Genomic DNA, 26,784 nt, shown 5'->3' with positions numbered 1-26,784 from the left:
TTCTGTGATTCTGTCTGGAGGTGAACGCAGCTGCTTCACTTTTTCCACAGCCGCTGAAGGCAGCAGGTGCTGCCGTTCTTCCGCGGCTTCGCTTCCTGCGCCCCACGCTCCCCGTTACGGCCTCAGGCCCCGAAGGGAAGCGAGGCCGGCACGGCGTGCCCCGAGCCCTCTCACGACGAAACGCCGTCTGCCCGGGGCCGCCCGCCTCACACCTCCCCCACCACCCCTTCTTCCCCTCGCCCCCCGCCCAGGTTGGAGCTCCCGCGGGCGGGAGCTGCGGCGGCGTCGGAGCCGTTCGTCTCCGGGGCAACCGGGAGGCGGCGGGAAGGGGGGGTGTGTGAGCACCGCCCCCTCCCGCCACGCCGGCGCTCGCAGAGGCCGCGCCCCACCGGGCTCAGGGCGCGCGCGCTGCCTGGCCGCCTCCCGGGCGGGGCGGGGCGGGGCGTGGGGCGTCCCGGCGGGGCGAGAGGGCGGTAACGGCGGCGGCAGCGGCAGCTCTGCCTCACAGTCCGCTTTGCTCCCTCACACATCACCATTCCCCCCCAGCCGCCATGTGCGACCCCAGCAAGCAGGACATTGCCGCCATCTTCAAGCGGCTCCGCTCCGTCCCCACCAACAAGGTAATAAAAGCGCCTGACCGGGGTCCGGGAGGGGTGAGGGGGGGGGGGGGGGGGGGGGGGGGGGTAAGGCAACGGGCGCGCTCCGGCGCTGTGACACGTCGCACTGCCAGCAGGGAGGGGGAGTGCCCGGCGCCCGCCACGCCCCGACGGGGACCCGGCACGGCTGCCCGGTGTCGGGGAGCCCCCGATGAGGGGAGGGAAGGGCCAGGAAGGTTCCCGGGGGCCGCTGTCCCGGAAGCGGGGGAAGCACCTCTCGCCGTCGGCTGGGCAGCGGGTCCGGGTTGCCCTCCGTCCCGGCCGGCTGTCCCCAGGAGGGGTGCGCTGGGTGAAGTCTCTGATGAGCGGAGTGCAGCTCTTCCCGGGTACCCGGCGTCTGAGGCTTGCTGAAAGGGGGGGTCAGTTCAGCTGTGAATAAAGCAAGTTCCAAACCAGCGACAGTATAGACTGTTGAACGCGTTTTTTCTGTTCTGTTTTCGTTTTTATCACATCGTGGCACAGCCGCTTCTGTTCCGATAGAAGTTTGATGTTTTCTCGTCACGTTGGACTTGTCCAGTGGTGGCTTTTAATTTTTCAGCGTTGTAAAGGTGGCATGGCCGGGGTATGGGGTGGCAGAACTGCCTTCAGCAGCTGTGTGCTCCTCCTGTGTTGCATTTTAGTGCCACCTGCTCCCTTGTATTGGCATTATGATATATTCTGTGAACGTGTCTGGAAAATACACTAGGAGGCAATTAGGAAGAAACGCTGTGGTTTTATTTTTAGGAAACATGAGCCTGGAGGTCTGTCTTTGGTCCAAAACTGGCTTCCACACACAGCTCATTATGACTTGACAGGCAGTGGGCACGGTCTGGTTTCTAAGAAAGCAGAGCTCAGAGATGAACAGTCACCAGCTAGTTTCTAACACAGCATTCCTAAAAGTATCCCTGGCAGTGGACATCAAGGAAAGGTCTTGGTCCCAGCAGGGACAGACAGAGAGGACAGGTTCCTGAAATTCACAGGGTCTTAAGAGATTGAGTGTTTCTGTAGTGCTGTTGTGATGCTTTTTTTTTTGTATTGCGATCACAAGAGAATCATAAGGTGCTGCTTATATCTGGTGAGGGTGGAAAACTCAAGGATAGGGTGCCTCTAATAGTTCAGAACTTGTTACTGTGCTAGGCTTAATAAGGTGGTTGTGGTACCTGTGGTTGCTCGGGCAATCTGTGTCACATCAGGTGCTATATATGAGTTTAGTACCATTGTTGACAAAGCAATGTTGGCACAGTTGTGTGCAGCCATTCGCACCAGGTCAGTTTGAAAGAAGCAGATCAGGTGCAGTGAACTTTAATTGACACTGCAGTGAAGCCCAGTCTTGCTGACCTGTTAAGACAGAAAAAAAGGAAGGAGAGTGGGAAACATCAACAGTATAGATCTCACAGCTGCCCCATGCTGGCATACCTGAGCAGTCTTCTTAAGTTAAAGTTGTTGTTGGCATAAGTTCATTACTGTGTTTGATTAAATCTTGTTTTTTTTCCTTTCTTTTCTCCTTAGTACATCAGTCCCTTTCTTTGTATGGCTTTTCTGCTGGGAAAGGAAGGAATGGGAAATGTGCAAATACTGGAAATGTTCTGTATTAAAAGCTTAGTAATATGCTTTAAGTGTGTTGTTTATGTATACAGTTTGGGAAGAACTGTATCACTTCAGTGCAGCAGCTGGCCTTACTGAACTACTGTCTGAAAGCACATGTGCATTTACTGTGTGCTAGGTGCTCTGCAGCACTTCTTAGTATACGTGACCTTAAGAAAGTAATTCTCATTTTTAAAAATGTGCAGTTTAATTTGTGGGTTATAGTGTGTTTAAAGTGGTATTTGGATAAATGTTTTGAGTTTCCTTTAGTTTGTATAGGATGAGAATATAGCTTCTTTACAGTTTGGTGTGGTTTTGAGTATTATGTAATACCTGCCTGATGACATTGAACAAATGTGTTACAGTTATTAAATAGGATGTATTTTATACATGTAAAAATGTTCATAAGGCCTTAAGCTAGCTGATGATGTTAACTGGAATGTTTGTAAAGCTCACTTGTTTTGAAAGTGTCACCTTCAGGCTGTGCTGTACAATCTCTTTTAATCTAGATTTATTCCTCTGAAAGTGGTAGTTTTTAATTCCCTTTTCTCTGATTTTCATTCATGTCTCTGCTTGGATGCTTAGACCAGGGATCTGAACCACCTGAAAACAAAGTACCTGTGTTGGGGTGGTGGTTTATCATCAGTCCAGCTGTGTTATTGCAGTCTGCATCTGGGTGTGGTTTGTGTCTGTGCTGGAGAATGGCTTGGGGTTTTTTTTGCCCCAGAGTGGAGTGTAGCAGATCATATCTGGCTTAATTCATTTTAAGACCACGACACTTCCAAAAATGGTCAGTCTTGTCATCCTCTTGTGGCAAACACTCCCATTCCCTCCTTTGTATTGGCATTATGGGTCATGTGGCTGTGGTGTGAGTTGGACCTACCTTTGCTCTGAGTCAAAGCCGTGCAGTGCTGCTTTCCATTCGGATCAACAGGTCTGACTTATTACTGCTGATGCAAGAGAAGGAGGAAAACAGATCTGGATACAGTGCCTGATAAATAAGAGAGCAGCTACTTGGATTTGGATCACCTTTGACCGAGTGTGAAAAGACCCTCCCAAGTTTTAGATGGTTTTGTGTGGATGCAGCTCTGTGCTAGCCTTGCCCTCTCGGAGTGGGAAGTACAGGGAGACGTGGGAAGCACAAGGAGATGTGGAGCTGCCCTGTGGCAGCAGCCCTGCTGCATGGGACGTAGTGTAACCATGAACCACAGGGATAAACTTGCTGAACCTGCTCACCACTTCTAAAGTGCCAAAACTAACATTTCTATAGGCTACTTATTATTACATTTCCATATCCAACAGTAATGTATAATTATTTATTTATTAATATAGGCGACTTGTGCAAGGTGGATATTTTATGATTTCATGGCAGCTTGCTGTGGATTATACTTGAGTATTTGTGCTTGCTCTGGTGCAAATATCTCGATTAGGACTTCTGCTCTTTTTTTTTTTCCAATAACACAAAATAAGCAAAAAGAGTGTGAGTGTATTTTAAAAGCAATAAATTATTTTACAGCATCTATCAAGTTAATTTTTTTGTAATTACTTTGATATTTTAGTTGTACCTAAATTAGTACAGAAAATACACTTTATTTGTTTTTAAAATGGAAACAGTTTCATGAAATGGCTTGTTAAAATTTCTTTGGTGGGAGGTGCTTCAAAAAATTGAGAAAACTAAGCAAAATTATTCTAAATGGTAATGAAATAGCTTCTATGTTGCATAACATGGTGCAAGCAGTAGCTCTTACATTACCTTCAAAAGAAAGCTAGATGTTCTTATTTGCATTGTAGTCCTAAAAGCTACAGTTTTTATATATGAATAACTTTACCAGGTGTCTTGCAAGTGTCTGAGAGTCCTGCATGAGTGGAGATACTGAGCTATCCTGCTGTGTGGTATCCAGCTTCCAAGGTGATTCAGTTGACTTTTAAGATCCTGATTTTAGGAAGTCCATGGGTGGAGAAGAACCAGGGAGGGAAGAAAGATCTTTAGGAATGTTAATAACTGGACTTTTTAAACATAGGATATTTTAAAACCAATGACTAATACTCAAGATTCTTGCTTTTCATTTTTACACCAGGGTATTTCCACAAAACTTAGGACTGTAAGCCTGCTCTGATCTCCTGTATGAGAAACAAGACCAGGCCTTTGGTTTCAAGCAGAATCTTCTGTTGTTTTGTTGTCCCCATCCTCCTTTTGGCCTTATAAGAAAAGGCCTGAAGACAGCCAATTTAAACTGAAGATGAAGGTCATGTTGTTTATTAAGGAACAACTTCAAAGAACTGAGAGAACTGGGAAAACAGTGTTGAGTTCTGACTACTAAGAATGTGTGTTTGGCATACATGAAAAGTAGAATCATAGAATAGCCAAGGTTGGAAGGGATCCTAAAGATCATCTAAGTCAAACCTTCCTGCCATATGCAAGGACACCTACCACTAGGTCAGGATGCTCAAGACCCCAGTATAAAAGCCTCCAACAATAATTCTTGGTTTTCTCCAGCTCTCTGTATTCCATTCTTCTACCTGTCCTTGTTTCAGGGACAGTAACTCCTTTTGTTGCTCGTTCTGTGTAGCTTTTACTTTATTTCTGCTTTATGTCAGTGAATGACCCCATTTCCACATGCAATAGTGAGATGCATAAATGACTTAACATTAATGAAAGTTAAATCTTTGTTGAGAGAGAAAGAGGAGACTTGCACACACAGAAACTGACCTTCCTGCTTTCTGTTTGTGTTGCTGATTGCTACCCTAACTGAAGCTCAGACTTAAAATAGCCGTATGCTGGAAGTACTGATGCTGGATCTGCTGAACATTGTGCTTGATAAATTTGGACTCTACAAGCTTAAATAGACCCATGCTAAAATGAGTTTAGCCTCAGACTTCTTCTGGGTGTGAAATTAATTTGAGTGAATTATTGGTAAACTGACTTGACTCTAAACTTGATTCTTGTTTGACTGTGTATGTATACAGAAAAAGAGATGAAAATCTCCACGTGTCTTTATGAATAGTGTTTCTACAGGGAGACTTCTTAACCTTTTGTTTTTCCAACCTGAAAAGGAGGTGCTGAAAACATTGTGGCCTGCATGTAGTGTACCATATGTCCCCACCCACCCGACTTAGAAGAACCCTTTTTCTTCTTTCTGTGTATAGCTAGAACTTCCCATGCTATCTGAGGATGCACTAGATTTGAGGATGCTAAAGCATAAAGTTGCAGATTGGAACTCCATCAATCTGCGTGTAAAAGCTTGTGTCTCTGTGGAGTTATTTCGTAGTAAATACCACTAAGTATGCCTATAGATGGATGCTTTTACTGTAGAACAACTTTGCAGCCTTTGTAAGTCCTGCTGAAAAAGCATTGATCAGATAATCAAGTGCTTTCTTACAGGAATAGACATATTCCTAGTTAATACCACATGCATAGCTGTTCCTGTTTAAATACGTGGTGTTCCTGGCATTTGAAAATTGATTCATATAGCATAATTTTTTTGTTCTTGCTTTCCTTGGCCAAATAAGCTCAAAATTCAGAGTAACTGAAACAGGACTTGAAGGTCATGATCTACAGACCTGCAAAGTATGTGAGATGTAGACATAGATATTGTGGTTTTGGCTGAATGTTGGTGGCAGAAGATAAGAAATCAATGGGTTTTGTCTGTGCAGTAATTATGGACATGTGCTTTTTAACCAGTCTGTTGACAGATGGTCAAGAGGTTGATATAGCAATACCTGTGATGCATGGCTGACAGGATGCTCAGCTAAACAGTTCAGGGCACGAATGCTTTGTTCACACAGATGCATTCCAGTGTTCACACAGATGGATTCCAGTGGTTTGCTTTAAGGGCCAAGGATTCTCTATAGGAAAGTAGATAATTACATCAGTAGTGCTGCTGGTAACTGCTGTTGCATGTACATTCCTAGAGAAATGTAGTAGACTCAGTGGAACATCATGAAGAGAGCCTGCCCTTGGGAAAATATTTCTTCAGTGCTTTTGTATTTCAGTAGTGCTGGAAATACTGCCTTAGATGTGTGATTGAACTAGACTGATGTGGACACAGGTCTCACCCTGTGGTCCCTGTGTACACTGGTTATGGTCAGTAACTGGGAAGGCATGTAGTCCTGTCTAGTTAGGGCAAAGACACACAAGTTTGGGCAGACTGTGTAACTCCTCTTTATTAAGTTAGAGTAACATGAAATTGTCATATTAACAGATGCTGTAAGGATGAGTTAATTAAGTTTGATCACTGCAAGGGTGTTAGTATGCCCTACAGCTCAACCATAAGACCTGGTTATGCTCAAGTCCTGTCACTGATCTTTATTTTCTTTAAAGGTATGTTTTGACTGTGGAGCTAAGAACCCCAGCTGGGCAAGCATAACATACGGAGTTTTTCTCTGTATTGATTGTTCAGGGACCCATCGATCACTTGGTGTTCACTTGAGTTTCATTCGGTAAGTAGTTTGTATGTTTTTATAGTAAAAATTGCATCTTTTTGTGGTTTTGTTTATCCAGATACCTTCTCAGAGAGGAAAGTTCACTCTTCTCTCAGCTACTGATTTAGACTTTTTAATAGTTGTATTTGCTGTCATATATCTGATAGCTGCTTGGGAATTAGGTAAATAGGTAGGGTTTGGCAGAAGTTCTGCCATGCAGCCATTCCCTGCTTGTTCAGTGGTGTTGCAATTAAAAGCAGCCATTTTCCATTGACTAAAATTCTTCCTCTGCTGCTTTTTCACTGTACACAACAGTGTTACAGGGGGCTTCTCAAGAATTCATTTCTAATGATCATGGAATTAATTCTCATACTCACCGAGCTGCAGATTTTTCTTGTGATATGACATTCAGATTGTCAGTTTCTCAATTAGATGTGATTGTCATCTGCTGGTGACAGAGTTCAAATTTGCTTCCTGAAAATCTGTCTTATTGGTGCTTTTTAAAAGGGAAATCCTTTTAGATGTTGTTTTTTTAGAGGATGTGGTTTTTTCCAAAGCTTTTACATTTTGAAAAATATGTTGTAGTTCTATATGGCCTTATTGGTTTGTTTTGCATGTTGTTCATTATCACAGATTTTTTTCCTTGTAGATGTATGTTTTTCATTTCACAAAAAAAAAAAAAAAAAAGAAAAAGAAAAAAAAAAGAAAAAAAAAGCTGACAGATTTTAAATGGCTTTGGACATAATATTAAAAATGTTTGTTTCTGTTTAGATCTACAGAACTGGATTCCAATTGGTCTTGGTTTCAGCTGAGATGCATGCAAGTTGGAGGAAATGCAAATGCTGTATGTACTCCTGAGTATTTGTGCTGCACATTGAAGATTGTTAGGCTTGGAAGCTATTGTCTGTCCTTATTGGCTCACATCTTCAGGATTTTTTTTCCAGCCCTTTTTTTTTTCTTTCTTTCTTTCTTGCTTTTTTCCCTTTCTTTCTTTTTTTCTTTCTTTCTTTTTCCTTTTTTTTCCTTTTTTTTTTACTTTTCTCTTGGAGGATTAATTTGAATACTAATTTCATCCTCCATACTTCTTGCATCTTTTCTGTCTTATTGTAATCTGTAAAAGTTGTTTTATTTTTTCTTGCAAGTCTGGTAATAAAAATCACTGAAAAGGTCAGATCAGATTCCTTGTCAGTGCATGTCTAATTTAACTGGGAAACACTGACAACTGCTGAAAGATGACTTTCCAACATCTTGTAAACATAGCTTACAGACCTCTTCCTGTGACCATGTTTTTTTACATGGTTTATGAAAATACTTAAGTCATGATCTGACTTAGTAACTGAGGTAGAACAAAGTCAAAATAAAACATGCTACACTGTCAGAGAGAAAATCATATTTTGGTTTGGGCCACTACCTATTGGGTGTTAATTTCAACTTGTTTTTTTAATGTATTTACAAATTAGTTACACACAATTATTGTAAATAGAAGTTATCTTGATTGCCATATTTCTCTCAATCTCCTTTTAAAAAGAGAATGTTCTCCTTTGCAAGCTGTTTGGGAATCATGCCTGTTTGCTTGCTTTCCTTTTTTTTTTTTTTTTTTTTCTTCAAAGGTTGACCACCAATAACTGAGATTGTTTCCCTAAGCTGACCTAGCCACTGTGGAAGAATGCAACTTCCCTAGGCAATTTCTGCTTTTAATTCCTTGAATGCTTACCCCTGTCTTCCTTTGTGCTTTGTCCTTAATGTTGTTTCTTTAAGAGATTTCAAATTGCTTTCCATTGGCATTTTTCTTAACAGTTTCTTTTAGGCATCTGTTTTCCTTAAGTCTTAAGACTTTGCTATTCTGCTGATTTATTTTTTAATTATTTTCTTATTTCTGTATAAAAAAAGATTAATTCAGGATCATTATTACTTATCTTCCTCTCCTGCATTTTCCAGTCAAACCTTTTTCTTTGAATTAGGCATTCAGCAGTCACTGACTGTCTTACAGATCTGAGCAGTTGCATGGTGTTTTCTCCCTCTTTTTTTTTTTTTTCCTGCCCTTTCTAAGTAATAATACTGCTGTTATATGAAGTTACTCACTGAATTTCTGTTATGCCAGTTAGTACATAAAAGTCACAGTTTTGACAAATCAGAAAAGGGGGATTTTGCATGAAAAATATTTTCTATTTTAGCCAAAGGCTTAAAAGCTTTAGTTAAACTATATAAACTTTGTTCTGCAAAGACTTTGGGGTAGTTGAAAAAGCGAGATGGTAGAGTCTGAAAAGTACTTCAGTTAACCTTAGAAAGCATATTACCAGGAGGATAACAGTAAACCTTTATTATTTAATTTTATGAATTTTTTTTCTTTCTTTCTGCTTGGATGTCACTTTCTCTTGTCATATGATGTACCAAGAGGTGTAGTATACTCACAGCCACCTCTTAAATACTTCAAATTCATAATGGCCTGTTTTGGATTGCCTAGGAAGATTACTGCATGAACACTTAACATCTTAAAAAGTAAAATTAAGGTTTTTCTTCTAATTGCATTTTAAAACCCATTCCCTTTTTGTTCCAGCTAAATGCCAAATTCTGATTTTATTTAACTACTGTTGAGAAGTACTATCAGATGAACATTATTAATTTTTATTCTGTAATTGCCTGGTGATGCTGAATCTTGGGTAACAGCAGTCCCGAGTTCCATAGCTATGTACCAGTGTGCTGAGAAATATGAAGTGTTTTTAGTTCATTTGTTTTGAAATTAAATTGCTAGAATGATTGCAGTTCCAGTTTACAAAAAACTGTGAATAGCATTTTCATATATGTATATATTTAAATGCAAAAAGGCACAATCTTTTTGGCATCTGGGATGTCCTCATCCCTGGAGGTATTTAAAAGACATATAGATGTGGTACTCAGGGACATGGTTTAGTGGGAGACTGGGCAGTGCTGGGTTAACACTTGGATGTCATGATCTTAAAGGTCTTTTCCAGTCAAAATGGTTCTGTGATTCTATGTTTACAACTGTTTCTGTTGTAATCACAAAAGTTCATGTTGGCTCTACCTCAGTCCTGAAAGATTGTTGCTTAATTTTTGTACACAGTCTGGTAGTTGTACACTAGATTTAGGCTTTGCAATTGCAGCATATGATGTCATAGCCATAAGTTGTGTAGACCTGCTGATCCCATCATAAACTTGTTTATCATGTTTTACTGTCTGACGTGTTCTTCAGTGCAAGAATGTTATGGTGTGTTTTGCTAGTCAGTCCTAGGGATTGAGAAAATTACTTTTTTGATCTTCGGACAACTTATGGAACTCTGATATAAATATATTGATTTACTTTTGGTTTAAGATCCTATGACAAAATAACATTTTTTCATTTATATATTTTAATATAGATACATAAGCATATAATTATATATGGCACATATATATGTGTATGCACATTCTTTTCTTCTGAAGGAATACTATTTTATGCAGTTGTTTTGATGCAATTGAACAAACATTGTTCTCTCCAGCATGTTAGAGATGATGCCAGGCAGGTTGTCAGGAATGTCCCCTGCAGCACAGGTATCTGCAATCAATTCTACATCTTAATTTCTACACATAATTTCAGAACTAGGATTCATTGTATATAATGATAAGTTTGCATTTGTATATGCTTTAAATATATCCCACTTATGAGTTTGTTTTTTTCTGTTGTGTCCATGTGTAAAGAGGTTGCCAGAATGGAATTTTCTTTCTGTTTTAGAGATCTAAGTAGACTTCTTAATTGAAAAGGTTAGATTTAGGCAGAGGAGCAGAGTATTTTGCTGCATTGCAATTTATTTTTATAGTAAATGGCATTAGTTTTTAAACCTGTTTCTCATTGCATTTTCTATGTTATGCTTCACAGTCAGCTTTTTTCCATCAACATGGCTGCACAACAAATGATGCCAATGCAAAGTATAACAGTCGTGGTGCCCAGCTTTATAAGGAGAAGATTAAATCTCTTGCAACACAGGCAACAAGAAAGTATGGTACTGATGTGAGTAATGCATGGCCTTTGATGTTAAGATTTCTGAAAAACTTTAACTTCTTTCCCCCTCGAGCTGTTTTATTTTAAATTTCTCATGGGTAACGGAAAAGATTTTCAGGAGGTACTGATACATATTGCAGTGAATAAACTATACGTAGCTTATCTTTTTGTTTCAGAAAAGAATATTTAGATAGAGCTCAGATATTTCAGGGTCACTTCTGCTTTATTAAAAACATTAATTTTAACATTTGCAGTAACTTAGAGGAATTCTAGGCAGAAGTTTCAGGTATATATATTCTTCAAAATGGAAACTTCTTTGTTTGCAGCTGTGCTCCAAAATTATGTTAGTGGTATTGTGTAATAAAAATGTCAGCACTTCTTCATGAACTGTTTAGTGGTTTTATTTTTGTTTATCTGGAACTGGGTTGTTTTTGAGAAATACAGCATGTAAAAATGTAAAAGTAACAGAAATAAAAAACCTAATGCTTTTTATTTAAGTGGGCTGGATTTGAACAGGTAAATATTTTTTATTTTTTCCTCTACGAAAATTATATTTGAAAAATTAGCAAATTATAAATACCTCGAACTTGCAGTTCTTCATTAAAAAGGCTGAAACAGTTCATGCATGCTGTCAAAACATTTTTAGATTGCTGACCGAAGGAAGTTAGTAGCAAAATAGGTTTGACAGCAGTTAGGTACATGAGTTAGCATGTTTAGATTGTTAAAGTCAGGGGCTGATTCATTTGAAGTCCATTGGAGGAGTGGGAGTTAGAAGAAAAGCAAGAAAGCTTGGGGCTTTTCAACGCCTGTGCATCAAATAGCATGAAATGGAATGGATTATAATTATTATGTGTTATATATGTTATAGACAACACAGTTCACATCACTAACTTCTGAGAATACTTCTTTTGCTTTCTAGACAGCTTTAGATATAAAATGTTAGAGTAAAAATAATATAGCATGCACTTTAATTCATGTAAAGTTCCCCAAATGACACTTCGAAGAACTGTGCTTGTTTCACTTCAATTACAGATTCTATCCAATAGTTTAACATTAGTTGTGTGTTTCTTATTTTAAAAATCTAGTAAATATCTGTTTTTAATTAATGTTCTGCAAGTTTAGGTGATTATGTGCTATCTAAGTTCCTGAAGTAAACAACTCAGGTAATTAGATTTAGTACCAGCCATCCACCCCTGTTACATTTTAAAAAAATTATTCTCTAACTTAATGATAGTCAATTATTCAATGATGAGGTAAGCCAGTTGTACATTCAGTAACCCTTTTGATGAGGTAATTATTTTCAATCGTGAATCTTTTGCATGTAGTAGGAAGAACTATGGGAAATTATTTGCCTATGAGTAACTTTGGAGTGCAGATCACAGGTTATAGTCTTGTCTTGCACAATGCTAAGAATACCCTGTGGACCTGTGGGTCCTTGACATTAGGCATCAGTCAAAACTGTGAGCATCTTGAAAAACTCTGCTTTAACTCTAGAAGAGGTTTTGGGACTCTGACTGGGTGGGAAAATTCATCAAGAGTACCAGACCACACTGATACAATTCTGAAACAGTTCCCAATGACTGCTAGTGTTATGTTTTCTAGTGCTTTGTTGTTTTTTTTTGTTGTTTTTGTTTTTGTTTTTGTTTTGTTTTGGTTTGGTTTGGTTTGGTTTGGTTTGGGTTTTTTTGTTTGTTTGTTTGTGGTTTTTTGTTTGTTTTTTTTTTTTTTTTTTTTTTTTTGTATTTTATTTTATTTTATTTTATTTTATTTTATTTTATTTTATTTTATTTTTTGCTTTGGGCAAAATAAGAGGATTAGAAAATAGATGAGAAAATGAAAAAAACCTACTTATTATAAAGTTTAGTGATACTAAATATTGACAGTATTACTCCAGCAGAGCTTATACTGGGGAAATGAGTAATGTGAAGGAACACATCAAAGCTGTATGAAATGAAAAAAAAGGAATGTCATACATTGAAGCTTGAATAAACTCTTCAGGAAAAATGATGTGTTGTGGAAAAAAAAACCAATAAATTTTTTTACTTGACTTTAAAAAAAAGTAATTTTAAGATTACTGGATTTGAAAAAAATATATTCATGCACTTATCCTGTAAAATGATCTCTCTCTTTAATTCTAGCTGTGGACAGATGGATGTGGAATGCCACCTGTATCACCTCAAAAGAAAGAGGAAGACTTTTTTGCATCCCATGTTCCTCCCAAGGTTAGATTTCCTGTATTTAATTCATGTCAGCTTTCTGAACACTTAGGTTAACTCTGTGCTCTATGAGGAAGATGAAACCCTGAGAGAAAACATTGTAGAGAAAGGGTAGGTCAGTCAGTTAATATTAATCTGTTTTTCATTCTGTGGGTGTCAGAATTCTTCCTGGATGTGAACCACTTTCTAAGGTGATAATTTAGAGTGACCCAAATAGAAGCTAAATGTGGAATGAAACTGTATTTTTGTATGCTTACAGTTCCACTTGGACTCATGATTCCTTGCTTGTGATTGTTCTGATTTAAATATACTGTGTGATGACTTCAGGTTTTAATCAGTAAAGTTGACCAGTTCTTAAAAATTTTGCTTAGCAGAAATTTTTTGTCCTTCCTCCGTAATACTTACATCCTCTTTTAAATAGTTAAAGTAATTTTTGAAAGCTATTGTTACTGTTGTTTTAAGTTTCTTTGATCCTTCTGCCCTAAGGTAGTGGGTGCTGTGTTTATGTCACAGACTAATGATTCATTTGAAAAATACTAATTAAAACACCTCCAGCAATTTTGATCTTAATTTAGACCAATGAAGTTGTTACTACACCTCATATTCCTAAATACTGCAACATCATGAAGTCTTCTAATACAATTGCTTTCTTGTACAATTGCTTTCTAGTACAGTTACAGTCTGTGAACACCTGAAACACAAGTATGATCATGAGGCATATTTTGGGATAGAGAATAATTCAAACAGCTTGGGTGTATCAGATTAGCCCTGGTTGTGAAAACTCTTCCCCACCACGTACGTTAGCAGCAAGTAAGAAAAACCTATGTAAATTGCTCATATCTCTATCTGGGCAAATAACACAGTAAAAATTACATGACCTTTTAGTGACTTCCTAGCCTGTAAGGGATGTTTAAGGATGTAAAAAGCTGTCATTTAAATGAAAAATTACTTCTTTTTGGTTATTCAGTTGCGATGGTTTTGTTTTATTTGTGAGTTTTCAAAAATGTCTCATTTCAAAGGAAAATCAGCCTTTTTGCTGCTTTATTATTGTTATTATTATTTTAGGAACTTCTACAGCCAATATTTGAATATCTTATAAAAATAAATTTCAGCATTTTATAAAAATAAATATTCAGCAAAAGAATATTTACATTTTATAGACTGGGCAAATTGCTCTGTCACTCAGAAGTGCTCATTGCGAAGACTGAAAAAATTGTGAATTCTAGTCTAGTGTCTTCATCAGAAGATTCTCTGTCCTGGTAGTAGAAAAATAAATGGAGTTTTTCTGTTTGCAAAAGACAGCTTAGAAGAATACTCACAGTGGAGTGGGAAAAGTTTACACTAAAGCAAGCTAAAGAGAAGGAAGTCTAAGCAGAAGTGTTGTAAATATTTTTGTGGTTGAGGAAACTTGATGCAAGCCCTCTTAAGAGAATGAATAGGTAGGATAAAGTAAATTTTCACAGCAAATGTTTCGGGTATCTGCAAAGGTGAGAAGTTGACAAACTATCTCTGTACCTCAGGGCAAGAGATTATTTGGGTATGGATGTTTTGAGAGAGATGTCAGGAAGTTTTGAGACTGAGGTTTCAGGGAAGAATGAGCATGAAATGGCAGTGGCATAGCACTGATGGAGAAGATAAATACAAAGCAAATATTGTGACCATGTCACAAATGTGCCTGCTGAGGAGGATGTGTCTGAGGAAAGAGGGAGGACTCATCAGGAAGGCTTGGGAGGACTGCTCACAATTAAAAATGAGGTGTTAAAAACCTGGAAGTGCAAGGGCTTAGTGTGGGTAGAAGTATTGGTGAATATATGTAAATACAAGTCCAGGTTTCCTGTACTGTGTTACTGTTATGAGTAAAGAAAAGTAACAGCCAGCATACAATAAATGAATCTAAAGCACGATTAAAACACTTTTTTTTTTTTGGATGGTAAACATATTGGAATTCCTGAGAGGGGAATACAGGTCCTCAGGGGTGGCTTGAAAGCAGTGTGTTTTCAATAAAAATAGGCATTTCTTGTAACTTTCATAACTGTCCTACTGAGAACATGCTTTTAACATAAAAGCTGTAGTCATAAGAATCCAGTATTAACTAATAAGTGATATTTAGGTAGTCTTTGAGCCCAGTGCTCATAATTATTTGCTGTGTTCTATTTTATACACACTTTTGATACAATATTTTTTTTCAAGACACAGAACACAGAGTGGGTGTTATCAGAGCCAGCAGAACCAGTTCCTCTACAGCAGAAAACTTCAGAAAATATTCCAGAGTGCTTTGAAGGTATGACTGATTCTTTGTCAACAATAAGCTGGATTTTTTTTTTTGGAGTATCTTTGTCTAGAGTCTTTTGACTCAACTTTAATAGTTAAATAACCTATATATAATGTAATAATTTTGGAGAAGGACTTTTTAGGAGAGTTAAAATTTGATTCAAAAGACTTCAGATGAATCTTTGTGTGCCTTTTGCTCTTCTAGTAACTGGTAAAGCTGTGATAGAAAAAACACATGACACTGTATGTATGAACCAGCACCTTGAGTACATTGAATTATGTTTTAGTATGTTAAACATTCTAAAGAACCTTCTGCTATTCTTACCCTTGTTATTCATTATGTTTTAGGACCAGAGCGTGGACCAAGTGTTGATTGCCTTAGTACATCACCAAAAGCTGCATTAGGTAATGATTTTAAGCAGAGGAAGATAGCAGCCAGTATCATTTATTTACATATTCATTTGTACAGAGAATGTAAGACTGGAAGGATATGTGAAATTCTTATTCAAATACCAGTGTGCGTGAGTTAGCTGAAACATCTGAATTTGTATTATAACTTCTTCTGTTAAAGTGTACTGTTCCTAAGAAATTAATTTTAGTTACTGTTGCTCGAGTTTTATCTATCTTATCTTAGCCAACCTGGTGAATTTAAATGCTCAAGTATCATGCTTAATAAGGGTAGCAATTAGTTTTGCACATCTTGCTAAACTGCTTTAGTTTATGCATTTAAAGTATACAGGTGAAGTAGAGCATTGTGCTGTGATTAATAAATAGCCTGTTACTCAGGTTGAGCAAGCACATGTTGTACTAATACAGTGTCTTTCTCTCTAGACATAGCTTTGGCTCCCTTTCCAGAAAACTGAACACAAAAATTTAGGCTGGAAGATTCTGGTATTTGCAATACACTATCTTTAGTGTCCAGAGTCTTAATTTACTTAACACTGAAGAGTGTATCATACTTTAAGTAGGTAAATAAAAGTTGAGGAGAATTAGAGTAGAGTAGAGTAGAGTAGAGTAGAGTAGAGTAGAGTAGAGTAGAGTAGAGTAGAATACAGTACAACACAATACATCAGGGATTTATCATTTTGAAGATCTTGCTGCAGGAGCACATTTCTGAGAATAGAGAGTATTGATCTGAGCAGCACAGGTGTAATAAAGAAGCTGGTGGCTAGAACTAACTCAGTATTCAGGAATGTGTGTGTGGTTTTTATCACTGTTTTTATATTAACTTGGTTGGGTTTGGTTTTACTTTTTTCCTGTTTGTTTTTGTTTATTGAGAGCAGGAGATTAGGAAAAATAGTTAACCCAATACACTTCTTTATTTTCTCTTTTGTATCTCTAGCACATGTTCTTATAAAACAAGTGCTCTTCTTGTTTGTTTTGAACATTAGGAGTTCTGTCTTATGTGAAGACTCTCTGCTGTGTATGTCTCTTGGTTGTGGGAGTTTTACCCTGGCTCAGGGTAGCTGTCAAGACACAATACGGTGTCTTACAGGATGTAGTGGGTCCTTTTAGGGTCTCATTAAAAATAACAAGATTAGGAGTTGTTGCAGACTTCATGCAGAGCATGGTGTAGGTTAGTTTCTGTGTTTCAAGATTTAATACAAAGAATTAGGACTGGAACTTTCAAACTTTACACATAAAACTGGACTCCCAATAATGTACTTATACCATTGAACAAAGCTGATCAATCTAGTGGTGGAGTATGTTCTCACCACTGATAATTCTTGTGATGTTGCTGCTGATGGTTTAGGTATGTTTTCTCTGTATCACTGATGGGTTTAAACATACCCAGTACCTTTCTATCCAGGAAATAATTAATCTTTGAAATGGTCCAGGGTCAGGTGGACCTCTTATCTGATTCAGAATAGCAAGTTCCACATTCTTGTTCTGTTTAATTGCAGGTATCTACAACTGAGAACTGACCTGTAACTTTATTCCTGTTGGGTATTTGCAAGAGATACAATATCTTCAATTAGAGGCAATTTCCCACATTTTGTTGGAAATATTCATGGCTCCATTCCTTATAATTCAGTTTAGTGTATCAGTCTCTTAGTGTAAAAACTGAAATACTTCTAGGGATTCAAATGAATTCCAGAAACTGTTTTGAGGCTGATATTGTGGAAATTACCTTCTGCAGTTCTGGAATGAATAAAATGTGTGTGTAAGTAATGCACCTTGTAATCCTTGCAGAGACCACCTTCATAAAAAAGAAGCCAAATCAAGCTAAGAAGGGGGTAAGTGTATATAAATAATGCATATTTAACTGTATTCTCGATCTATACACATATGTAGGTTGCAATATGGTAATGTATCATGTAAGTTAGCACTTTTATTGGTAACAGTTTATGAAACTAAAATAGAACAGTAAACTGTTTCTGTACCAAAACCAGCCAATGGTCTGTTGTTGGGTGGATTATTGTTAATATGAATTTGTCTAACAGGTTACAGTTATTATGCAGTAGAGTGCTTCAGATCTCTGGGTTGTTTTCTGACCTCAGATAAATTCTAAGTATGTTTACATGTATATAGCTCACTGAACTGTCTCCTCCACATGTACCTGAGTGCCATTTTCTTTGTGCTGTCTGGACCTGAACAGCAGGTGATATTTTTTCAAAACCACATAAAATAAAAATGTCAAAGCATATGTTGATGTCACAGTCTGTATTCCAGTTCCCTTTGCTTCTTTTCACAACTGCTATCCCTGTAACTCTGCTGATGCTGTGTAAACTTTAATCTCACATGCTGATACTGGGTTGCAGGGCTACTTCAGGCTTTCACCTGAGTTAGTTGCCACTGAAATCTTTTGGTAGCCAATCCTAAAAGCTGAGGGAGTTCCAACAGCACTTTTGTGTGACTAAATATGCATGTATGGCATAATCTGTCAATATGAGGTGAGTGTTAGACATTCAGATCTGTTTTTCTGGAGCAGTCCTGATCTCATACCACACTGCAGTATGGTATTTGGTTGTATTTGTAGATAACATGCAGCTGCATTCGATTCAATATGGTTTCAAGATAGTTTGCAGACTTGTTTCTGGATGGGGTCATAGCACTTCCTTAGGCATCTAGGAAAGTTGAGTATCTCAGAATAAAGGTTTGAGGAACCTGAAAACTGAGTAAGAGCTCGTGTGAACTCAGAGTTAGCTAGGAAAAATGTGTGGCTTTTGAGGACCAAGAAAATAGCCTTAGTTTTAGCCTGTTAGAGTGACATATGTCACAGGATTTACCGAAGTATATGGATTTAGATTGATACTTGTTATTTCTTGCTGCCAATAGAGGGCACTAACATGCAAGAGGAATTTCATCGAATCACAGCATGGTTGGGATGGGTAGGGACCTTAAAGATCATTGAGTTTCAACTCCCCTGCACGGGAGACTTAGGAAAAGCAGGGTTAGTGATGTGCCACTGTCTGAATCAGCATAATTTTATGTATTTATATTTGCAGTGTTGTTTTTTAAATCCTCTGATAGTAAAAATGAAAGAAAATATATCCCTGTATTGAACCAGTGTGAACTAGAAGTAGTTATTTTAAAAGATTGAATGAAGAACTGGAACATCTCAGATTATGTGTTTATCCAAAAAAAAGCTTATGATGCTTTGTCTCATGCAAAGGCTAATCATGCATCCATGTATATAGAAATTTTGTATAAAGCTCTCCTACCATAAATCAGTAAATACTTATGGATGTTTGCTAAAAATATTATTCAGTACTTAAGCTAGCACTCTAGCACTGGCAAGTGAGTAAGAACTAATTCAAATCTTTGCCACTTCTAAGTGTAAATTGTGAATTAAGTAAACGAGCACCAAATATTTCAACAAATTTCACAGATGTCAGTAGATTTTATTAAATTATCCGTATGCATCAAAATCATTATTAAGAAACTAAAGTTGTGCTATGTATTTGTAATATTTATTTGAATATGCCAACCTCTGAATAATTAAAATTATAATAGTTTGATCACCCTATGATGCTTGACTGCAGAGCTAACAGAATTTCTAAGAGTTAGAGCATCAAAACATGTAAAAGTTTCTCCAAATTTTCATTGTTGTTTGCATATTCTCCTGAACAGAGTATAATGTTTGCTGTTGCTTTCCAAGTTGACTATTGAGTCAGTTGAGGTGGTGGCCTCACTTATAATGCTGGGCCTTTTGTGATTTTTTTTTTTTTTTTCTTCCTATAAATCAAGCTTGGTGCCAAAAAAGGTGGTTTGGGGGCACAGAAAGTGAGCAGCCAAAACTTTAATGAGATTGAAAAACAAGCACAAGCAGTAGATAAAATGAAGGAACAAGACAGTCTTCATAGCAGTAAGAAAACTGAGAAGGAAGAGCCACTGTAAGTATGAATTTTGTATATAGTGGTAAACCATGAATCCTAATTTAATGTTAATGAAGTAATTGTCGACAATTTAAATGTTACTAGAGATTAACTCATGCAAATAAAACTTCAGTTATTGCTTTAAAAAAAACCCCAAATGTGGGTGAGGTGGGCCAATCAGTAATTCTCCCATTGCTTTTTTTTTTTTTGCTGGCAAATGTGTGTCTCTACAGGTGATTTATTCTATGTACTGTAGAATTAGCCCTTCACTATCTTTAAAAATAACCTTAATGCTATTTAACAGGGACAATAACATTCTACAGGTAGCTGTGAATAAAATGTGAAATAAATCTAAAATGCATTAAAGTCAAGTATTACCAAAGAAGACTCTTGCCTCTTGAACTTCTTTACCCAATACTGGTTGCCTAATTTATTATATTATATTTTGGTGTAGTGAATTGAATGCTATTTAAAGCAGTCGTTGTAAGATCATAGGTAACATACAAACATTCAGCTTTAGTTGTACTTTTTGGATAAGAATTTCTACACTTAAGGCAGTGGACAGTTTAAATAATGCCAGAATTACCTGCTTAAATTTCAGCTGTTTTGCACTGGAACTGCCTTTATTTTAACCTAAACACTTTGAATATTTTTGTCTGAGGCTTTGAATCCATTAGTCCATCTTAATGAGCAGTCAGTCCTAAAGCTCAGAAGGTGCAGTTCCTTGTTCCTCCTACCACATTTCTCTGCTTTATGTTTTTAGTTTTTACTATTTTGTTAGTCATCATCAAAACCAGACAATCAAAGAATTGGTTAGTGCACAGTTTTATTCTTGTGAACATCTTGACATCTTCTCAAGTGCTGAGATGTGTAGTTTTTTATAACCCATTGAGAAATTTTCTGAATAAATGCTTGGTACCAAGCTCTTTGGTCTGTAATCTCCCTTCTTCTTTTACTCACTTTCATGTAGCCTCTGTAGAAATGGAAAGTCTGTGTGCATCAAAAATTAATTAATCTTGAAGGGATCACTCATTTTTTCTGAAGTATTTTTACCACAAAGTCATATTTCTCAGTGACTGCCACTGGTAGAATGACTGAGGAAATGGACTACTAGATAACAAGAAAAAAATCTTGTTTCTTTTATTTATTATTATTATTCTTTACTATTCTTTAATCATACTATCATCAGTTTGTATGATTCAGTTTGGAAGAGAGTCCCAAGTAGTGATTTGGATGTGTTTCTGTTTATGGATCTGATCTCAGTAGAGGCAAATTAAATGTATTTTGTTTAACTTTTTGGACTTTTAACTGTAGATGGCAGTATAAGTCAACATTAAAGAAAGGCGAATATTTTTAAAATTGCCTTTTCTTCCAAGCAATTTGTGTAGTGGTTTTAATTTTAAAGGCTTGAGTAATGAGATTTAGTAAATTAAGTCAATATGGCTTTGTTACGTGGCAGGGAATGGCCATGATGCATTTTTAGTCTAGTACTTAGAGGGAGAAAGAGTCCTGCAACTTAAAATGTGATTTTATAATTGGTACACAGATTCCTTTTTTTTTTTCTTGTGTACTAAGAAGATAACAGATAACTGGAGTTACTTTTAAAAGAATTAGCAGTATCTCTATGTGTTCCAATCAACAGCAGGTAAGATTTATGGTGTCCATAAGTCAGATTTCATAATATGGGCTGCTAATCTTTGCTAGGTAGATTTTATCACTAGCAGTTTCAAGTTGATTTTTAGAGAACATTTTCAATTTTCTGTGTTGATCCCAAACTGTAAGAACTGATTTAAAACAGATTTAAAAGTCATTCTACAGATACATCCTGGTTCTTATCTGGCTTTATTATTATAAGCATCTAAACAGAAGATGTAGTGATTTCTTGGTTCTGGCTTCCAGTCCTCTGACACCCCTACTCAAAGGATACCTAATCATGGCAGTATTGAGATCCTCTCCTTTCTGAAATGCCTTGTCAGTAGGGGAGTGATGTCCCATTCCTTTTATCAGGTTGATAGCCACATCCCTTGTGCTGTGCCCTTTCCATGCTAACAGCTTCAGGCACACAGCTCCTGTCTTGCAGGAGGTGCAGTAACCAGCTGGGTATGAATTTTGGTAGGGGCATCCTGGTTAAATTAAATCAGCATACATGGGACCAGAAAAAAAAAATCAAGCTGGAAAGAGCCTGTTTCAGTACCCAAATAGACACACTGGAAGAAAGTATTTTTTTGGTGAAAAACTTCCATTCTTTTAATTTCTGCTTCTGCACAAAATGGAAGGGACATTACAAACGCTTTTGGAATTACGTACTTCCTTTCTACTTGCAACAGGATGTCTACCAGCAGCATCCTAAATCTCATTTACCTTCTTCTGATAGTGTTCATTTGTGCTTTATGGCAGTCACAACTTGTCAATTAAAATATTGCTTTGTTGCTCACTAAAATTACTGTTAAACTTTAACAAATAAAATTTAAGCAGTGTTTCTACAATTCTGTAATCAAGATTAACAACCTCTGTCTCTGCTATGGTGGTATTTACTGGAAAATAGTTAAGATTGTTTTGAGATAAATAGAGGTCCATGGCATTTCAGAAAGACATTTTACTATATTTGAATTGTGAGGGCGTTTCAGATGACAATGTCTTGCCAGCTGTGCAGAAAATGCGAAGTTTTGGATGCTTCAGAGTTTCCACAATACAGAATATATTCTATTTTGGGAGTATAAATACTCTCCCCTCCCCTCTTCTGAGACACTTCTTTTAGGCACAGGGAAGGGCAGCATCAATAAAGATGTGTGGCATATGCCTCTAGCACTTGTCTCAAGAGTGTATGTGTAGGAAATGTTAAAACTGTGAGGAGCATGAAGGGGGTGAAGACAGGGAGACATACCAGGGTCAAGCTGTGCATTAAAGGAGAAGAGTACTGGTGTTACATCATTAATTCATTCCATGGTACTATTGTATGTCAGGGTTGGATACTTTTGACAATTATTTGGTATGACACAGAATTGAGGGCTCTGGAAAAAAAGACTTTTTAAGTTCACTTTATGGTGATAGAAAATTGTGTCCTGTAACATGTTTCATATTCATTTTGAAAGATTGCCTGCTCATACACAGACTTGGGGTACTGTTTAGACAGTCTTTTCGACTGGATTTCCCCTGTCCTTACAGCTGGAATTGGATACATATAATAATGAATATTTTCAGTAAACACAGAACAGAAAATAGAGCACTATATTATATATTGTTAACGTTCTACCAATATTACTGAGTTGGATGGTCAGTGTAGTGTTTTACATTTATATGTTAACTGTACATTTTGTTCTCTCTAGTGTATCATCTTTACGGTTGGCCTACAGAGATCTTGATATTAAATCAAAAGAAGAAAAGTTAAATCTATCTGGTAAGAAGAAAGATGAGCTGGAGAGACTTGGCATGGGATTTGGCAGCAACAGAAGGTACGTGAAGTTCTATAAACTGTACTTAAAATACTCTGTGGCTTTATCAGTTATCCTTCATTTTACTTAGGAAATGAAAAAATTTACTATAGTGTGTTTTAGAAACTTAATATTATCAAAGAGTCTAGTATTTTTCAGAGGGGAGGGGCAGGATTACTTCTGATAGATTTAAGTTCTAATCTGCCAGAGTGGTGTTAACCTAAATCGTTGGGATGTCTGTAAGTTGTTTGCCTTCATTAGCTTACTGAGGAAGGTAGTCAGGATGTTTTCAGTGATCAGAACCAGCATAAGTATAATCTGTCTTTTACAAACCAGAAGTCTGAAAAAGTCCCATTACTGTTTTTTCCAGCTGCTGGAATGGTCTGTTTGTTTGTGTGTTCACAAGTCCTGTCACTACTTCCGAGAACTACAGTAGAGTTTTCCAGGGCTTTTTTTTTTTTTTTTTTTAAATTACTCATTTCTTTCTAAATGTTTGTATAGCTTCAGCCTTATCACCAAGTTTCAGAAACTAGATTTAGGCTTTCATTTCTTTCTTTATAAGGGTGTGAGCTTTGTAATCTCAATTAATTTTCTTTCTGTCCCCAGTGGCATTTCTCACTCAGTCATCTCAGATATGCAAACAATAGAGCAGGAAACACCAGCAATTGCAAAGCCAAAGAAAAAGTACACTGATGATGTAGAAGACTCATATTTCTCTTCCAGCTCAAGGTAACGTATAAACTTTTCATTTTGAATGGAGGAAGAAGTACATGCATATTACTTAATCAAATACACAATGTATTTTGAACTTTTCAAAACAGAAAACAACTGGACATATCTACACACGTATTGTATTTTCAGCAGACATCTGAAGTTGTGAAATAGTTGACCTTTATTTCTAAAGGTGCTACATTTTCTGAGAAGGTGGCCTGAATTCTGTGTTGGCAGGTTTTGTCATGTTCAGAGTCTAGTCTTTAATTGCACAAGCAGTTGCCATGTAAACTTTCAGTTGCTGTATACTGAATCCAATGGTTTTTTTGTTTGAATGGCTTGTAGTTGATTTTGTTTTGTTTTTTCTTTCTTGTGGTACTGTCTTCAATTTCCATTTTAAAGTTAAATAAGTATTGAGGATAGATATACTACAGTTGAATCAGTCTTTTAACTGGCTTCATGCCAAATGCAAAAATTTTTTTTTTTTTTTTTAAGGTATTGTGTGATGGATGTATTATGTAGATGTCTTATTGATAAACTTATTTGAACATAAAATATAAGCAAAAAAACAGCTTACAAATTTTTGGTTAGACTGTAAATGCAATGCAAATAATAAAATGCTGCTGCTGTTGGGAGCAAGAGAAATAATTTGTCCTATAGGCAATAATGGCAATGAAGGAGCTGTTTCTGGACTTCTAGATAGACTCAGCTGTTGCTTTTATAAACTTCCCTTATTGGATTGGTGCCACAGAAGCATGAAAAATTGTATCTAATTACTTGTAGACAGGAAAATAAAAACCAGGGGCTTTTGTGTCCTTGCGTAATCAGTAGTGGCAGAAATGGAAATGTGGTAGCAAGTAAACTGGCAGTAATGTTGTATAGTACAGAATACCATTTCAGTGCTTCCCTATTTGGTCCTTGAAAAGGACTGTTCCTGCTCTCAAATTATTCATAAGCCTACTAGTGAGCAAAGGATAAGTTATGGAAGAGGCTTCTTAGTGTGTTTTGGTTCAATTATTAAAAGATAAATTGTAACCTGGCTGTTCCCAGCTCTTGTTCTTCTACTTATAGCAGTAGTAGAATCTAACTGGAGTTGGTGTGTAAATTCATTTCTTTTAAAGAAAGCATGAAGTCAAAACTGAAGCTTAGAGCAACAGTGAGATATTGAATTGTGAGATATTGAACAGTGATGTGCCCCAAACAGTCACTTCTTTGATTTTCCTTTCTTTTCAGCTTGTATCTATGACTCTTCCTTTGCATTTTCTACCTGTATCCAAAAGATAGGAGGGGTAAAAAGCCCAATTTATCAGGAAAAAAAAATAAAAATAATACAAGCATCTGCTGGGTGCAACATCCACTCTATGGGGTGAGATTGTGAAAATGAAGATTGCTTTGCAGTGAGTCTTCTTCACTCAGACCACTAAATATAGTTCCCTTTGTCTGCCCAGAGGCAAGGGGAGGGATTCCTGCTTTTTGTAGAAGTTTATTCCAGATCTGTGCCTGTTAATTTCCATGTGCAGTGGTGGTATACTTGGATGCTGAAGGTGTCACATTTCTCATTAACAGCAGAAACAAATGGCCTCACTATTCATAACACAAACACAGAGAATGTGTCATTTCAGTTTTGGTTTGGTTTTATTTAATAAAAAGAATTTTAGTAAAGTTTATTTAACCACAGAGGGAAATTCTTAATCTCTGGCATCTTAATAGGTTTTTTTTTTCAATTATTTTCCATATAAATTTAGATATGTCTAGATAATCAAAATGAAAAGGCCAGGATAATGTACCAACAGAACTGACAAACATGCTTGAGGTTTTTTTAACATTCTTTCTGCCTACGTTTTCCTTGTAGTTTTGATATGCAAGGGGTGATTGTTTGTAGAGACTTAAGAAGTATTTTTGTTAGCATTGTTTTAATAAAACATGTAACCAAACTCAAAGGTACAATTTATTAGTATTTGTTCTTTATAAAACACACAGAACCGGAGACAAAGGCTTTCCTTACTGTTATGAACTCTGTTGTTGCTTCAGAAAATGAGAGCAGATCCTGTGTTTGCAGAGCTAACAGGATGCCTCCCACAGAAGTGTGACATTAGCTGCCATCAGCCCCTTCTTAGAAAATTTTGCTCCATGTGCAGCCACAGGATTCCACGGGTTATTTGGGTGCTCTTGGGTCTCTAGAGCACTCAAAGTGCTTTGAAAGTTGTGCTGGCTTTTTTTGTATCTGGGATGTTATCAAGGGCTGTCTGGAGCACCAGTCCTTTATCAGCAGACTGACTTGTGGGGTCATCTTGATGCCTGGCTCACAGGCTGCATCCTGTTCTTAAACCAGCCAGGTATTTTGACAGTATTTTTCCCAGTGCTTTGCCTGACACTGCAGAAGGTGTAATACTTCAAAGTAATGAGAACTTCACTGGTTTTGGTGGGACTGTATTTTGGGCAGTTCCCTGCATATTCATGCCTGTATCCAGCCTAAAGAAAGGCTGAACTTTTTAGTCAAATATATGTGTAAAAGCCCAAAAATCCATTGGACTTAACTGTACAGATCTTCCAACCAATATAAAAAAATACAGTTTATTCACTGACAACTGTCATTGTGCTGAAAGCTTACTTGCTAGTGAATGGTTATAGCAATATTAACAATATAAAGTTCCCAGATTTGAAAAACATTTTATTTTATTTTATTTTAGGTACTATGATTCTTCAGATTTGAGGAGCAGCACTTTCTCTAAATGGGATGACAATTCAGATTCTTTTTGGAAGAAGGAAGATAAAAGTAGAGATGTTGATCTACTGTTAACTTCAAAAAGTACAGCATTTTCAGACAGGTATACCAAGAAAACATATCTAATTTTTGTACAGGAAGCCCAAGCTTCTTAATCCTGTTGTGAGATCTTTTTCTGTCTAGAAATTCACCATAATTTTCACCAGCAGTCAAGACTTTCTGACTGAATTTTTTGTGAGCTGATTTTCCTGTTTACATTTTAAACACTTTTCTGTTTTGCTCAGTGCTGTACAGTGCATTTACTGGAGGTAGTTTCCAGAGCATTTCAGCAAGAAAAAGTAGACAAAAGCTGTTGAGAGAAACTCAAATATTTGCATTGTTCTGAGAGCATAGTTGCTTTTCTTCCTTTGTGTATTGACTAATGAACCAAAGAGAACGCAGTTACTTTCACCCAGAGTGAGTGAACTCAGTGA

The 26,784-nt window shown here is 37.2% G+C and overlaps 1 protein-coding gene across 1 annotated transcript in view; it reads left to right on the top strand.

Annotated features, from left to right (window-relative positions):
- The first annotated feature begins 341 nt into the window (after positions 1 to 341).
- Positions 342 to 26,784, top strand: part of ARFGAP3 (ARF GTPase activating protein 3) — a 32,683-nt gene continuing 6,240 nt past the window's right edge. Inside the window, exons 1-12 of the mRNA XM_071733236.1 lie at positions 342 to 620; positions 6,541 to 6,659; positions 7,413 to 7,485; positions 10,516 to 10,647; positions 12,777 to 12,860; positions 15,045 to 15,135; positions 15,474 to 15,530; positions 17,319 to 17,362; positions 19,317 to 19,462; positions 22,771 to 22,896; positions 23,482 to 23,604; positions 26,277 to 26,414. Of these exons, the coding sequence (XP_071589337.1) occupies positions 552 to 620; positions 6,541 to 6,659; positions 7,413 to 7,485; positions 10,516 to 10,647; positions 12,777 to 12,860; positions 15,045 to 15,135; positions 15,474 to 15,530; positions 17,319 to 17,362; positions 19,317 to 19,462; positions 22,771 to 22,896; positions 23,482 to 23,604; positions 26,277 to 26,414 (1,202 nt within the window). The 5' untranslated portion in view covers positions 342 to 551. The remainder of the gene's footprint in view (positions 621 to 6,540; positions 6,660 to 7,412; positions 7,486 to 10,515; positions 10,648 to 12,776; positions 12,861 to 15,044; positions 15,136 to 15,473; positions 15,531 to 17,318; positions 17,363 to 19,316; positions 19,463 to 22,770; positions 22,897 to 23,481; positions 23,605 to 26,276; positions 26,415 to 26,784) is intronic.

The sequence above is a fragment of the Heliangelus exortis genome, chromosome 1 (assembly GCF_036169615.1).
Source record: "Heliangelus exortis chromosome 1, bHelExo1.hap1, whole genome shotgun sequence".
NCBI lineage: Eukaryota > Metazoa > Chordata > Aves > Apodiformes > Trochilidae > Heliangelus > Heliangelus exortis.
Note: the sequence above shows the minus strand (reverse complement) of the source record. Positions and strands in the feature narration are given on the sequence as shown.